Source organism: Myxocyprinus asiaticus, chromosome 22, assembly GCF_019703515.2.
Source record: "Myxocyprinus asiaticus isolate MX2 ecotype Aquarium Trade chromosome 22, UBuf_Myxa_2, whole genome shotgun sequence".
In the NCBI taxonomy this organism is placed as follows: domain Eukaryota; kingdom Metazoa; phylum Chordata; class Actinopteri; order Cypriniformes; family Catostomidae; genus Myxocyprinus; species Myxocyprinus asiaticus.
Window position 1 is genome coordinate 43,927,205 of NC_059365.1, and position 15,402 is coordinate 43,942,606.

A 15,402-nucleotide genomic window follows, 5' to 3' on the forward strand; every position below is an offset into this window, starting at 1 on the left:
AACGTTTGCTCATTTTATTAAAATGGCATTCATGGAATTAGTGTAAAGAAAAAATTCAAAACAAAAACAGAGGGCAAAGCAAAAAGCTAAACTGCAATTTGCCACATACTGTGTTCACAAATAAATATTTAAATAACAAAAATCGGTCATAAATTTTCTCACCTTGCCTAATTTCTTTGTCTTATTTTTATTGGAGTGGTGGTGGCAAATATTTTCTTCTATTAAATGTCAGGAATTTATGAAAAATGTAGTTTAAATGTAATTGGCTAAGGTGTATGTAAACTTCTGACTTCAACTGTATGTTAGACAGAATTTTTAAACAGGTTGCATTAAATACTTTGTAAATGCAAAATATTATGTCGCTTCAGACTATAAGTCACAGGACCTTTCAGATGATGAAAAAAATGCGACTAATATTCCTGAAAATATGGTAATGAGTTGGTGAGTCGTTTTGACCGAATCATAAAAGAACCAGCATTTGTTCATGCTTACAGTATGTTTATTTGGAGTGCAGCCAGCAAACACAACGCAACAGAAAGACGTATTGTTTTGCTGTTTTTTTACGGTTTACACACTCTTTTTTTTACTCATCACTTTTAATTCAGATGGCAAGCACACAAAATAATTTTCCCCTTTTCTCCCAATTTGGAATGCTCAATTCCCACTACTTACTAGGTCCTCGTGGTGGTGCGGTTACTTACCTCAATCCGGGTGGCGGAGGACAAGTCTCAGGCGCCTTCACTTCTGAGACAGTCAATCCGTGCATCTTATCACGTGGCTCGTTGTGCATGACGCCACAGAGACTCACAGCATGTGGAGGCTCATGCTACTCTCCGCGATCCACGCACAACTTACCATGTGCCCCATTGAGAGCGTGACTCTACCCTCCCTAGCAACCGGGCCAATTTGGTTGCTTAGGAGACCTGGCTGGAGTCACTTAGCACGCTCTGGATTCAAACTCGTGACTCTAGCTTTGCAGGGGTGGTAGTCAGCGTCAATACTCACTGAGCTACCCAGGCAAAAAAAGACAAAAGAACATTTTATTTATTGGTGCTTATTTATGCTTACTTGTTTATAGTCCGTCCAAACGTGACTTGAACTAGTGCAATTAGTGTCTTCCGAACCCATTTAAACACTGCAGAGAGAAAAACACAATAACATCAGAAACATCACACACCATTCACTGGACTTATACGGTTGAGAGTATCCTGTGACTCTACTGTGTGTTAGAAATGGACAGAAGCATTTTTGTACTTTTTCTGGCTTGGCAGCTTCTGACTAAACTACCTGTAGAAGAGGTCAAACAAACTGGCTTAAGTGCTTGCAGTGCAATGAAATGCTTAAATGCTAATTATGTACAGATGATGCTGTTTAAAGACCCCATGAAATGGCTTGACGAGTGCAGTTTTCTTTTCTGTGTTGACGTATTTCCTATCAAAACAGAAAGTTGGGACGGAACATTTTGAAGGGCTCATCTCTACCCTTCCTTTTAAATAGCCAATGTTCTATAGTTTCAATCACAGCTGTGAACCATGGTTTGCAACTTGCTGGCCAGTTTGAGAGACGTTCTCATTGTAGAGAAAATTTGATCAAACATCTGTTTTGTATAATATTTTTTTGTTCATTTTCCTGGAAGAGAAAGAATGTACATTTTTAATTGTGTTCATCTGCTTAAAGTTTCTTTTGTCAACTTGTAGGAGTACAATAGCTTGTAGATGGCTAATAGACATGGACTAAAAGCCACAAAAGTCCCCATTTAGATTTCAGGGGGCTTTTAAATGAACAGCAACTGCAGCATGTCTGGTGTATTGTAAATTTCCATTCAAATACAGTTTAGGTTCATGCTTCTGATAATAAGGTCTGGCTTAAGTTTGAATTTAAAAAGTAGAGTAGAAAAGCATTAAAGAGTGTTTTTAAAGGTGTAGCTAAAATACAGCATGTGCGGTTTTCACTAGAGAGAAACTGTCACTGTGCATTTCACCCACAGACACAATCCCACAGTATCTCTGCACACATTCATCATTATGGGTTACATTGTGACAGTTATAAGGTGAGAATAATGTTGCGCTCACTGCCCCTGAGTTCAAATATTTCTCCGATCAGCATGAAGCAGGGTTCTGCCAGTGCGTCTTTTCTTCCTTCCGTCTCATCACCATAGTCTGACAGATCACTGTCATCCTCGCCTTCATCCTGACACACACACACATCAGATTTGTCATGTTGAAAACCGACTTGTGAGGACATTTGAAGCCTTCCACTCTATAGAGCACAACAGCGCCCACCCACTTTTTCAGCCGTCTGGGTTCCGGAAGTATTTTCCCCATAATAAAATGCACAACATCACAAATTATGTTTTGAGGCAAAAAAGTATTTGAAAATTGGACATAAAAACAAAGGTATAAGACTACTTACCATCTTTCATGAGGGCACAATCTACAATCCCATAAAGCATTGCAAATGATGTCATTGAATAAAAAACGATGGAAATACATAAAACTATTGGTTATAAGTATAGAAACAATATATTTTACTTTTATTGCATAATATTCCGATATGTACAAATATATAAGTAGTTTAAGGGTGAAGGGAGACCGACTCGATTACGTCATTCACAGTGCATCATTGGAGTGAGCTGTCGCTCTGAGGCACGTTTTCACACGGTTTTGCGGGGATTGGTGGATCTTTATCTGCTGTGCCATGGGTAATGTAGTTGTTTACCATGAATTCCGCTATCAAACACGATTTTTAAACAATGAAGTTGAAATAATGCAGATGGATGGCTTCAACTGAAGCATATATCATCGATGAACAATCTGTTCACGGTAGGTCTAGCTTTAAAAGTTATCGCTGAAAATGGTCTATGGGATAAATGAATGTGATTTTTACTTCTGGAACCACACTATTGCGCTCTATTGTAATAGCTCATAAATCAGCCAAATCATGTTTTGCAAATAAATGACCCCACAAAGACAGTAAAACCTGAACTCTGCTGAAAGGTGGGAACACATGTTTAATACTCATACCAAATAATGTGTTTAATACACATACCAAATAATGTCTTAGTGAAAATCAAAAAATTCCCAAAGGTATCTGTAAGGGTTAGGTTGAGGGGTAGCATTATGGAAGAGCAAATATTAAGTCCCCACCATGATGTGTGTGTGTGTGTGTGTGTGTTTGTTTGTGTGTGTGTGTGTGTGTGAGTGTGTACCTCCTGATGTGAGAAGAAGTCTCCAGGCAGTCTCTCCAGGAAGGATGCGAGTGAGAATGAGGATTTCTTCTGGATGTCGATGACCTTCAGGTGTTCTGGTGAAGGACTGAGAAACGCATACAGCGCCTCGCTCTGACACATGCGCTCATCTGTCAGTACTTTCTATGAACAAAACACATACACAGAAACCAACTTCATGAATCTATGAATAAACTTCTCAAAATCACAGTCCAGCATCAAATAAGGCATGGATGACAACACTTAGACAAGAACAGAAACTGGTCTCTGATGTTTACTAAGAAGAACTTCTTGCGGATTTATATTTCTGTGTTGAAATTGTAACTATGCAAAAACACACAAATGTGACAAATAGACATCTGTTTACAGCTTATAAACACTGTGCTTTCACGGATTGTACTCAATATATTTTTTTGTCTGTGAGGTAAACAATTGTATTCTACTCAAGACCTTTGCAATTTGTAAGATGTTTGACATTATGGTGTACAGTGAATAATCATACGTATTTCATAATTTATGAAAACTGAACACTTTTCATTTTTCAGCAAATTAAAAAGCGCCTGTTAAGAGTTGGTTATATTGCCTATATGCATTGTAAAGTCCAGGTTCTATGCTTTAGCCTCGTGTGACCCCGCGTACACATGCACGGACGTTATATTATGACTTCGCTATACACAATGTATAATTTAAATTCATTTAAACTGACTGATCTCAGATCAGGAGACTCTGTGCTTTCAGTAAAGGGTTAAACTGACAGACGGAGTCAGGTGACAAAACAACATGGTGCCGATCACAGCAGAATTTGTCTCCGTCTTTGGGAGAAACACCAACAAAACTACATCTGGTAAGAAACCTAATTCAGTTTTTACATTGAAACCTTTTTGAGTCAAAAGATTAGAGTCTCTTGTTTCATCCGCTATGCTATTTTGATAATTTTAGCAATCTATTGCAAACGCTGCTAAACACAATGTACACTAATGTGTACTTAAGCATATTATTTCCTTTACTGTGCATTATCACACTGACAATCAATGGGTTCATCCAAAAGCTGAAAAATTTTGCTTTCAGAGGCTTTATATGGAGTAAGGATGAAAATAAGGTGCATTTCTGTTCTAAGACCAGTGCAGACAGACAGCACACTGGATTTAAGTCATTCACTATATAGGGAGCAAGGGAGAACTCTATTTACCTTATCCCGCCCCTTTTCCGCGCTCTGCTCTTCCGCATTTTGGCATCTAACTTCCTGTTTGTATTAAAGCAACTGAGAAGAGTTGAACAAATTGGATTACGTGTGGGAGCACAGAATGTATCTTTCTCCAAGAGTTGATGGTGTGAGTCTACAGCATTTCTGAATGAAATACTCTTGTTTTAAAATCTCCCCACTCTGCTTTCCGTTGCTATGACATCTCCTGAATACTATAAAATACTCGTGATAACTTTTGGCAACTCTATAACCTGTAAATCTACTTTGCTAGCTAATTACACTTTGACACATCATAGACATCTACAGTATATAGCAACTGCTAGACCAGAAGTTCAGAGACAACATTTTCAAGATGGCCGTATGCTAGTTTCTCTGGCGCATAAGGTGATAGTTTTGAGGCAGCAGATGATGCTAATTTCTGATGTAATGTCTGTAACGTCTCAAAAACATGAATAACCAACACTCCTGGAAACATAATAAACATTTTTGATTTAAAAAAAAAAAAGTAACTTTCTATAGCCTGATACTATTTACAATTTTACAACTTAGTCTTATTGTCTACATACAGCATGTGGACATGCTCTAGATTTATTTTTTGCTTGTTTATTAGGTGCTACTAGTAACAAATCAAAAAGGGAAATGGAAAATACACACAGCAGTCATGCTTGGGTCTCAGGAGGTTAAACCCCCATGTTGTGTTAATCAAGCTAATCTTAACCATGAGTAATTATTAATTTGATGATTTGTGTGCCAAATATTTATTTATTATTATTTAAGCAATTCAAGAACAAGCATATGCCTGTACCGTATATGCCTGATTTATTTTTCTTGCATGGCAAGCAATGTGTATAATAAAAAATATGTAAATAATCTCAAACATACTTTGATGGACTTGTTTTTATGCTAAAATAATTTCACAAATAGTTTTAAATCCAACAAAAGTCCTTGAATTCACATGAAGGACTTTTGTTTGAGGCACTTTGAGGTGGCGAGCAAACTAGATATCCACAAGCAGTATTCTTGACTTAGTTTTCTAAATTATGTAGTAATCTGCAGTTGGAGAAAAAAATCTGATTGCAAAGTCTTTACACATTTAAAATTTCTTTAGTGTTTTCAGCACAGCCGAACGTAAACTGACACTCAGTGTTGGGTAGAAACAGATAGCATGTAATCGGGAATATGTAATCAGATTACAAAAATAGGGACATATAATTACATTAAATTATATTTTAAAATACTCAATCAGATTAGTGTTACTTTTTATGGATTACATATTAATCAGACAACGGCAGTAAATTATTCATCATTTCTTGACCCTAGATTTTTTTTAATTTTTCATTCTAAATCAGCGTAACGCTGATATACGTTTAGTAAGTCTTCAAATCTCCTTTTAGTTGGTAATAAAGAGTGGAATATATTTTCTTCAAAATGGTACAAGACTATTCTACTTGAAGGCATGTGACATCAAGTAAACAGGAGTTAAATCACAAGTAGTCCTAAAGTAATCACATTAGATTAGATTAACATATAATCCAAGAGATTACAATTTCAGGCACGTAATTTGCAATCAGTACCAGATTACAATTCACATGTAATCTACTCAGCACTGCTGACACTGCAGTGCAATTGTTATTTTCTCTCCCCATGCCCATCTAGTGACTATTTCAGATAAACCTGCCCCTAAACGGCACATACAAATGAAACAAACTGTCCTTGTTTGCTTTATATGTTGATCAGACCGACCTTTCCTGTCTAAGTGGGCGGATCTTGACAAGAATAAGTTGCACATGGACCAGACTTTATGTCGATAATCAAAAGTCTGCCTACGTGAGATTAGGAAGGACTCACCTGTAAAAAAGTGTTGAGTTGATTTTTGGATTTGTCAAGGAATTTTTGGTCAATGGATTTGAATGGCAGTTTACTGAGAGAGGGAAGCTGGACTTTCTTAAGTGATGGAAAACACTGCAAAGAGAAAAGAAGGAAAATAGATAAAAAGACTGAGACAGCATTCTCACATCTTTTGGCCAATGAATTTCCATGACTTTTTTCAGGTGTTTGTGATTATTATTTGAGATTTTAAAGAGATTAAACTCACCAAGAGTAATTTCTAGCTTAGAAACTTTTACATTCACTACATACATTTCCATGAAATTAAATTCCATTGTTTTTCCAATCCTGGAAATTATAACGTAAAAACTTGATATTTCCAGTGGTCCTAAGGTTTTCCTGCTCAGTCATGCATAATCTGGATCAGAACTAATAATGCAGCGATGTGATGAGTCACTGCATCACCACAGCAACGACTGTGGCAGAGGGCAGCAGTCACATCTCACTGGTGTTTTAGGCAGTGGCGGCATGAATATCAGCCTTACCTCCGTCAACTTCCTGTGTAGGGCCTGAAACTCGCTGAGTTTCCTGGTGACAGCCCAGCGGTTGTTCTTGCAGTCATCTGCTTCTGAAAGACTCACGGATACAGAGTAACACGCCATCTGCTCACCATTCTCCTCAGAGGTCTAAAGACACACACAAATTAAGATGAACTCCAAATAACAAGTTTTGAAAACACTTGAAATGTATTTTTGAAAATACAGAACAGAAAGTTCCATTTTTAATGCTGTTGTTAGGTTGCTTGGCAAGTTCATGAACTATATAACATATCAAACCAATTCTTTACTTTGATTATTAAAGCTTACACCATTATAAGTTGATCTTTCTACACTGGAGCTTGCAATGAATTTCATTCAAACCCTATATAATTCAAAACTCATTTACATGCATCAAAGCAGACTTTTGGGGTATTAAATACAATTTGACACATGCATTCAACAGAACGTAACGGATTGGTTGTTTTGCGCAGAAGTTGCTTCCAATATGACAATGAAAACAATGACAATGATCGCAAGGGTGATTCTCAGGAAACCTGCCAATAAATTGTCCTGATCCTATTTTACACCAAAATCAAAAGAAAATGAAGCCTTTTTTTAGGGCCATTAGGATTTTTTACATTGAGACATCGGGCCCTATTTTAAGTCGAAGTCAGTGGGCATGGCTATGAAGTTTTGGTGTTTTCTAAGTCTAGCCGCAAGTAAGTTTGGTGAAATTACTCACGCAAAGCGCTAATTTGTATAGGCATGCACTTCACTTCTACGGGTCGATTTTGATTTTGAATAATTGTATTCATTTATTGAAACATGAAAAAAATTTAACAAAAGATATTTCTAAATTCAAATTACACTTCAAACGAAACTATATATATTCAAAATAACGAAGTGATCAAAAAAATCATACAAAATCCAAACATTTTTGTACCAACTTCTTCCACTGGCCCCTTTTGCAGTGACTTAAAAATCACTCTACGACAACAGGTGGAAAAATACCAATACATAATAGATCATAAATACAATTGTAATTATAAACATAACACTAATAATAATTGAAAAATAAACCATGACCTGTGGATAGTTTAACAAAACACTCATACATTTTTGTTTCATAAAACGGCTATTGTCAGGGATATAATTTGATATTCTACTGTATTTTCAGAGTTTGGAAATTACTTTATTACCATTTTCTGGTGGAATTTTCAAACTGCAAATGTAGGAACTGACTTTAGACTTTGTGTAACTTCTTAGCACAATTTTTTGCTCCACTTCATTAACATACAATATACCCACAGATAACACAAACACTTCCACCCATGCCCACTTGCGTTTTATGCTGGCACGAAAATTACACTTAGAATTAGCGCTCTCCCGAAAAATGGAGAAGACATAGCGCATGGTCTCAGCGCATAGTGCTGTGCTTTGCGCACTCACGAAAATAGAGCCCATTATTTTAATGGGAGTTATGCATATTTTACACTCCAATTCTCATTAACACAAAGCGCAAAAAGACATTATGTCATTATGATATTCTCATTACCGTAATATGAAAAACTGATAAATCAAATCAATTGTAAAATATTTATAAGCTATAGTAGTATAATAATTGGAATTTTTATCGTTGAAGTCAATGGGAATAGTAGAACGTCCCGACGTGTTACAGTAATTAGAATGGTGGGGGGGGGGGGGTTGGGTAAAATGTGATTAAGTATCCAACAAATAATGTCACAACTAGGCATGTAATGATACACAAACTTCATGATACGATACGATGCAGAACCCTCACGAGAAAACAGCGGCCACAACATTTATCAGCAGATTGTTATGAGAAAAACTCATGTTTTCAAGTCATTTTAATTTTAATTGCACATTGTTTCAAAGCAGCTTTGTGGAAAATCATGTCTTAAAGCCCCCAGTGAGCAAGCTAAAGGTGACCGTGGCAAAAAAAATAATTTATTTGGTGGTGCAAAAAAAACCTTGAAAGGAACCCGACCTCCGGCTTAACGTTATATGTACATAATACAATATTATTTAGTGGTTTGAGGAAAAACGGATCGGCACACGTAATGTTTTGCCCTCTTCCCCTGGTTTCACTTTGCATGTAAACTTCAGCAGTCTTACCGGTGTTGTGATAAAAAGTTTGTAGTGACTAATCAAAAACCTATCAAAATCACTTGATGGCTTCACATAAATAATGAATTTAAAAAATGTATTTATTTATTTAAAAAACATTCATGCATTTAAGACATGTTTTAGGCTAACTGAAACGATCTATAGCTTTGGTTATATACTATTATGTGTATTAACATATTATTTAAAAGTAATTAAATGTAGTATTTACAAATTTACATTGACACATCCAAGGGCGTAGATTTGGTTCAAACATTTGCCATGTTGTATTGTGAAGTAGGAGGTGGCGGGTGGGTTGGGTTGTACTTGCTAGTCTTGAATATTGGGGGAGGTTACCTCAACAAGCTCACCCCATCCCCCCACCCCACGCCAGAATATACGCCCCTGCATACATCATAAAGTATGTTGTAGAATTATTCTATGAGCCAGTGGAATCGCTATCACCTTTGTCAGATAGGGTCTCGATTTCACGGACACCAGCATTTCCAATGCATTGTGCTCAGAGCCATTTACATTTCGACATCAAAAGCAGAGAATAATAAGTCTCATGTAATCGCGTTTCTTACACTGTCGTTTTTTTTTTTTAATAAGCTGGTTTTTGATAGTTTTGAGCATCTTGCTGTTCATGTAATCACACTCTGTGTCAGCTGCGAGAGGCTGGCTGTTAATTGTAACTTGCTGCTGCTGTTTCTGCCACGCAAATCCACCGATTTAAGCAGTGATGTCGGCATAAATAAAATGACATGTTTGATGTTCTGTAGCACCGGGACATGACACTGTTGTTTAGCAAATTGGACAAGCAGTAAGACTACAATCTACTTGGCGTTTCCCATTGGTCTTCGAGCTCTCAACTCGTCTATATACACTTGTTGTTTTCTTGTGAGCGCTCAGTGCTCCTCCTCTTCGGGGAGGAGACCGTTTTACAGCTCTCAGTGTTGTATTGCTTGGTTTTAATCACATTTATGTATTTATTTATGTATCGTACGATGCATAATATATCAAATCAAGAGCGTTGCATCGGAAGATACAACAAAATACAATATTTTTCACCCCTAGTCACAATGCAAAAAATCTTAATGTATGATCATTTTCATTATGCAAAATATATAATATTGGGTAAAATATGACCAGGACATTGTCTTGGCAGGTTTTGTGAGAATCACCCACAAAGCAACTGATTTAAAAATCTGTGATTTGGGGAGGCCTCGGTAGCTCAGCGAGTAAAGATGCTGACTACTGCCCCTGGAGTCGCGAGTTCGAATCCAGGGCGTGCTGAGTGACTCCTACCAGGTCTCCTAAGCAACCAAATTGGCCCGGTTGCTAGGGAGGGTAGAGTCACATGGGTTAACCTCCTCGTGGTCGCTATAATGTGATTCGCTCTCGGTGGGGCACGTGGTGAGTTGTGCGTGGATGCCGCGGAGAACAGCGTGAAGCCTCCACACGCACTATGTCTCCGCAGTAATGCGCTCAACAAGCCACATGATAAGATGCACAGATTGACGTCTCAGACACGGAGGCAACTGAGATTCATCCTCCGCCACCCGGATTGAGGCGAGTCACTATGCCACCACGAGGACTTAGAGCGCATTGGGAATTGGGCATTCCAAATTGGGGAGAAAAAACAAACAAAACAAAACTGTGATTTACAGCCAATTAACAGACAAATGGTTAGTGAACGAATGACCCACTGCTGAGCATAAATATTCAAATGGTGTGATATTAATCGTCAGGAGTATATAAACCCATTAATGGGGCTCTTCACAAACATCTGTTTACTTGCACAGAGTGGCAGTGGGTAATTAAAAAGACTGAAAAAGAATAAAGAGCGATAAGCTTCTTTTTAAAGGCCAGTGGCGCTTCACTGCTTCAAGTGTTATTTTTATAAAGCTAGTGAAGTAGGAAGGTTATTAGAAAAATAGATCTAGATAAAAAGGAGGAAAAAAGAGGAACAGATGAAAAGGAAGGTCTTGGGCTTTATACTGACATCTACTGTATCTGTGTGGATACAGTAGTACATAAAAGTGAAAATTATCAGTAATAGTTTTTTATTTTGTTTTATTGTTTTGTTTTGTCTTTTAAACTGTCAAAATTATTTTCTGTGGTATTCGACATTTTGTCACACATGCTGTTGTGTTGAACCAATAACATTCCTATGCGGACAGGACTGTGTTTAGAACTGACTTCTGTGGTGTTGATGACGGCTCTCCATGTGCCCAGATTCTCACACCAGCAGTCTGTTCGTGATATATGCAGCTGCAGATCACTGTGCTCCTTCTCCATCGCTCCGATTTCCTCCTTCAGCAATGACACAATCTACAGAAAGACACTGTCATGAGTTCCAGAGCTCTCTGAATAAGTCTGTGAGTCTAATAAGAGCTTCATCTGACAGGAAACATCAACGGCTGCTCCGAGGAGACTGGAAACATTGACCCTGAGCTTTCCACAAGAACTTTGTCAAAACAAGAGATGATCAAATATTCACAAACACCTCAAGAGCACTTTAGAGAGAAATCAATTCCTGTCTTATCAAATGGATTAAATCAAGCCACACACAATGCAGGGCACATAAAGTCAAAACAACAATATATTAGAGAGAAGGGTTGTTATACACACATTTCAGTAGTCTATGCACCACAGTACTAAGTGAAGTTTAAAGATTCTCTATACCAATTTCAATACCCCGACAAAAAATAACAAACTACTTTAACTTCAAGAAGTTAAATATGAATATGAATATAAATATGGCACGTAGTATTCAAGTATTTCTGTGCTAAAGGTCAAATGTGTCGTCTGTTCTATGTGAAAGGGTCATTGACAAATAAGGTTGTCCGAGGGAAAAAAATGAGAAATCTTTTAATAATCTAGATTAAGTGGGCCTGGGTAGCTCAGCGAGTACTGACGCTGACTATCACCCCTGGAGTCGCGAGTTCGAATCCAGGGTGTGATTAGTGACTCCAGCCAGGTCTCCTAAGCAACCAAATTGGCCTGGTTGCTAGGGAGGGTAGAGTCACATGGGGTAACCTCCACATGGTCGCAATTAGTGGTTCTCGCTCTCAATGGGGCGTGTGGTAAGTTGTGTGTGGATCACGAAGAGTAGCATGAGCCTCCACATGCTGTGAGTCTCTGCGGTGTCATGCACAACGAGCCACGTGATAAGATGCGTGAATTGACGGTCTCAGAAGCGGAGGCAACTGAGACTTGTCCTCCGCCACCCGGACTGAGGTGAGTAACTGCGCCACCATAAGGACCTAGTAAGTAGTGGGAATTGGGCATTCCAAATTGGGGAGAAAAAGGGATCAAATAAAAAATATATAAAAATCTAGTTGAAGTTCGTGAAAATGTCTTTGTGTCCAACAAAGTTTCATACATTTTTGAAACACCTTTTATAGCATTTTCTACAAACATTGATTTAATGGCTTAAAATGTTTTAATTTGGTGTAAAAATCAAGTAAAAAGTATAAAAAATATCTTCCTAGCATCTTAAATACACAAGAGTGTACCCAACCATTCATTTCAATAAAGTTTTCAAACATATTTTTCAAGGTAAATATGAGAATTTCAGAATTATTTTAAATTTTTTTACTTTAAAACCGAGAAAAAATATCAAAATAAATTTGAACTCATAATTGAAAACATCGTAGAAGAGGTGTATTTAATTTTTTTGGTAAATTGCATTTTAAATGTATTTTTGAATAACTTAAAGGGGTCATGACACGAGGAATAAAATTTTCCTTGATCTTTTGTATTATAAAAACATACTGTAAGTTTCAGAACTGAAAACTTCCTTCTTAATAGAAATGTATTTAAACCAAGCTGCAAAAACGGCTCATTTGGAATTTGTAGAACTTGTGACGTTACAAGGACCAAATACATCTGTATATGTAACACCTATTTTTCTGTCATTGCACCCTTGGCCCCGCCCACTGGTGCTCAGTCAGTCACACAGGTGAAGAGAAGAGAGATGGCCTGTCATGGGAGATTCATCCAAAGTGGACTTACACAGGACACCTTCATGTGCCTATCTGGATTTAAATGTTTTTCTACATAAACATGCACTAGACGGACGGCTTTGACCATTATCATACATCTCGCGCCGCTTTAAAAAGACACAATAGACCTTTTTCACACTTCCGCGTTTCTCGCTTCCGGGGGTGGCCCCCGCAGGTAAACTTCCAGTATCAACAAAGACCACTGAAACATAAGCAAGATCTGCTGAAATCAAAGTCTTCATACAAATTAAATAGCGTGTAAATGTTTGATCTGACTTTGTTCTGTTGCCAACTCTACAGAGCTCTAATAAACATTCTGACAACTTGAAGGCATAATGCGGCAGAATCCAGCATATTCACTGAGATATTCAAGCTGCTACTGGTCATAGACTACATTGGTAATAAATCATTTTAATAATAAGATAAATAAGACAATGAATTCTCATTGTCATTCTCCATGTCTGTTTGGGTCAAAAAACATCATGGGCAGCTCCGCTCTCTCACACACCTGTACAGCTCCAGAATGAGAAGCAGAGTAGGGAAAATCACGTCTGATCGCTCGCATCAGGGACACATGTATAAACAGAGACACTTCTGTCATCTCTCTTTCTTATATTTAATCTCATTCAGATGCTCCTGACATCATCATAAAACTGAGTTAATGTTTAACATTCGGGATAATATTTATTAAACTGTGTATTTCACACCATGAAGCCAAACCAACTCAGATACACATCTGTGTTTTACATAGCACACGGCTCAAATTTTAAAATAAGATCATTTTTTCATAGCAATATTATTATCCCTATAAATAAAAGATTGGAACCATGGCTGTGAAATGTTCAGAAGAATATCCCTTTTGTGAGACAAGGCTGTTTTTCGTGTTTATAATAATTTTTGAGAAGTGTATGTAGCTAATATTCTTACTATGTAAATCCACGCTGTAATATCTGATGTAGCGCTTACTCCACATGGCACATGATAATATTGTTATAATCAGTATAAAATGCATTGTTTATTGCACAGTTCCTTATTGCTCTCTGCTCCTCCGTTACTGGGATGGTGGGGTTAACGTACATTGTGTATATAATATATACAATTTATGAAAATAGGTAAATAAATTTGACAAGATAACTTGGTTTCATTAGTTAGATTTTTTATACATTTATTCTGTATTTAACATGTTTGGGAGTTTAATACGAGGTTCAATGAGACATAGTGAATTTGATTTGTATTTTTGCATCTGTGCTGGGAGTATATAAAGCTTTTTATAATTCATTTTTCATGATACGGTGACGTGAGGATTCTCATTTATAATAACGACACGGGAGCTGGTTAAGAAACCACACCAGCGCTTCATTTGAGCATATAAACTCAAAAGACACTGCAGCCTGAGTAGCCGAATCAGTTGGGAAAAATTGTAAGTAATTTCTGTGTACATTATTGTGACTCATTGGAAAACCATACAGAAAAGGAAAGAAGAGTTATTCGTTGCAAATGTATACTAAAGTAATAGCCGCAAATCTGTAGTGGAAGTAACTTTACCCTGCGGTGACGTAGTTTCCAGTTCTCTAAAAGGAGACCCCCATTGTGTTTCATTCAGCTGCGCTGTCATGTTGTGCTGTTTTGAAGGCGTCCTGGACCATTTTATTCATTTTTTTGGATTGCATTTCAAATGTAGCTGTATTGGGAGGGCTGCACAATTATAGCCAATCAGAACAGTGGTTGTTTACACTGAAGTCTTAAAGGACCAGGCAGCTTAAAACTGAGCATTTCAGATGGAGAGCCAGAGACAGGGTGGAAAATTATTATATATATTACTAAATTATGACTGTTTTTGTACAACAACAAAAAACTATACTAGCATTATAAGTGGACCTCAGGAAAGATAATACAATTATAGAAAAAAAAAAAGAAGAAAAGAGTATGTCAAGACCCCTTTAATATATCTGTACAAAAAAAATTGCATCATGGTTGTCAGCGACAAATATGTTCTTCCATTCCTGCTTAATGGCTATAAAAGTAAGCCATTTGTAGGTTGATTTCCCCATATCTGGCTTGATTGTGCACGTTCAGACTGTGGTTGGCGTGACTGATTTTTGAAATCCCTACTACAAAGAATATTAAAGGCACTGGTTACTAATCGGACAACATTTTCATTTCAAAGGGACTACTATCCTGGCCATCAAACCAAACACACAAACACTTATACAGAGTACCTTTTTATCAGGTCGGGGTGCGTTCTGAATGGAGCCCAGGGCTTGCCGTTTGTACTCGAGTCTCTCAAAGAGTTGGTGTAGTTTGGTGGTGGCGTGACTGGCCTGTTCACTGATGCCTTTGCTGCCTTCATCAAGAGCAACGTCACCTCCCTCTATCACCTGACCCTAGACACACAGAAACACATGGAAGATTCAGAACTTAAAGTCACAGAAAGTTCAAATACTGATGCAAAACCTGAGCTCCAAAAAGACT

The 15,402-nt window shown here is 37.5% G+C and overlaps 1 protein-coding gene across 3 annotated transcripts in view; it reads right to left on the bottom strand.

The window, feature by feature from the left end:
* Nucleotides 1-15,402, bottom strand: part of LOC127413305 (sorting nexin-25-like) — a 149,729-nt gene that overhangs the window by 26,486 nt on the left and 107,841 nt on the right. For all 3 annotated transcript variants that reach the window (XR_007892568.1, XM_051650322.1, XM_051650321.1), the window contains exons 10-16: nucleotides 15,150-15,314; nucleotides 11,123-11,254; nucleotides 6,803-6,943; nucleotides 6,279-6,392; nucleotides 3,209-3,370; nucleotides 2,073-2,190; nucleotides 1,069-1,135 (exon numbers count right to left, since the gene is read on the bottom strand). Coding sequence is in view for 2 of the 3 variants with exons in the window: in XM_051650322.1 (XP_051506282.1) it covers nucleotides 1,069-1,135; nucleotides 2,073-2,190; nucleotides 3,209-3,370; nucleotides 6,279-6,392; nucleotides 6,803-6,943; nucleotides 11,123-11,254; nucleotides 15,150-15,314 (899 nt within the window). In the remaining variant the exon portion in view is untranslated. The remainder of the gene's footprint in view (nucleotides 1-1,068; nucleotides 1,136-2,072; nucleotides 2,191-3,208; nucleotides 3,371-6,278; nucleotides 6,393-6,802; nucleotides 6,944-11,122; nucleotides 11,255-15,149; nucleotides 15,315-15,402) is intronic.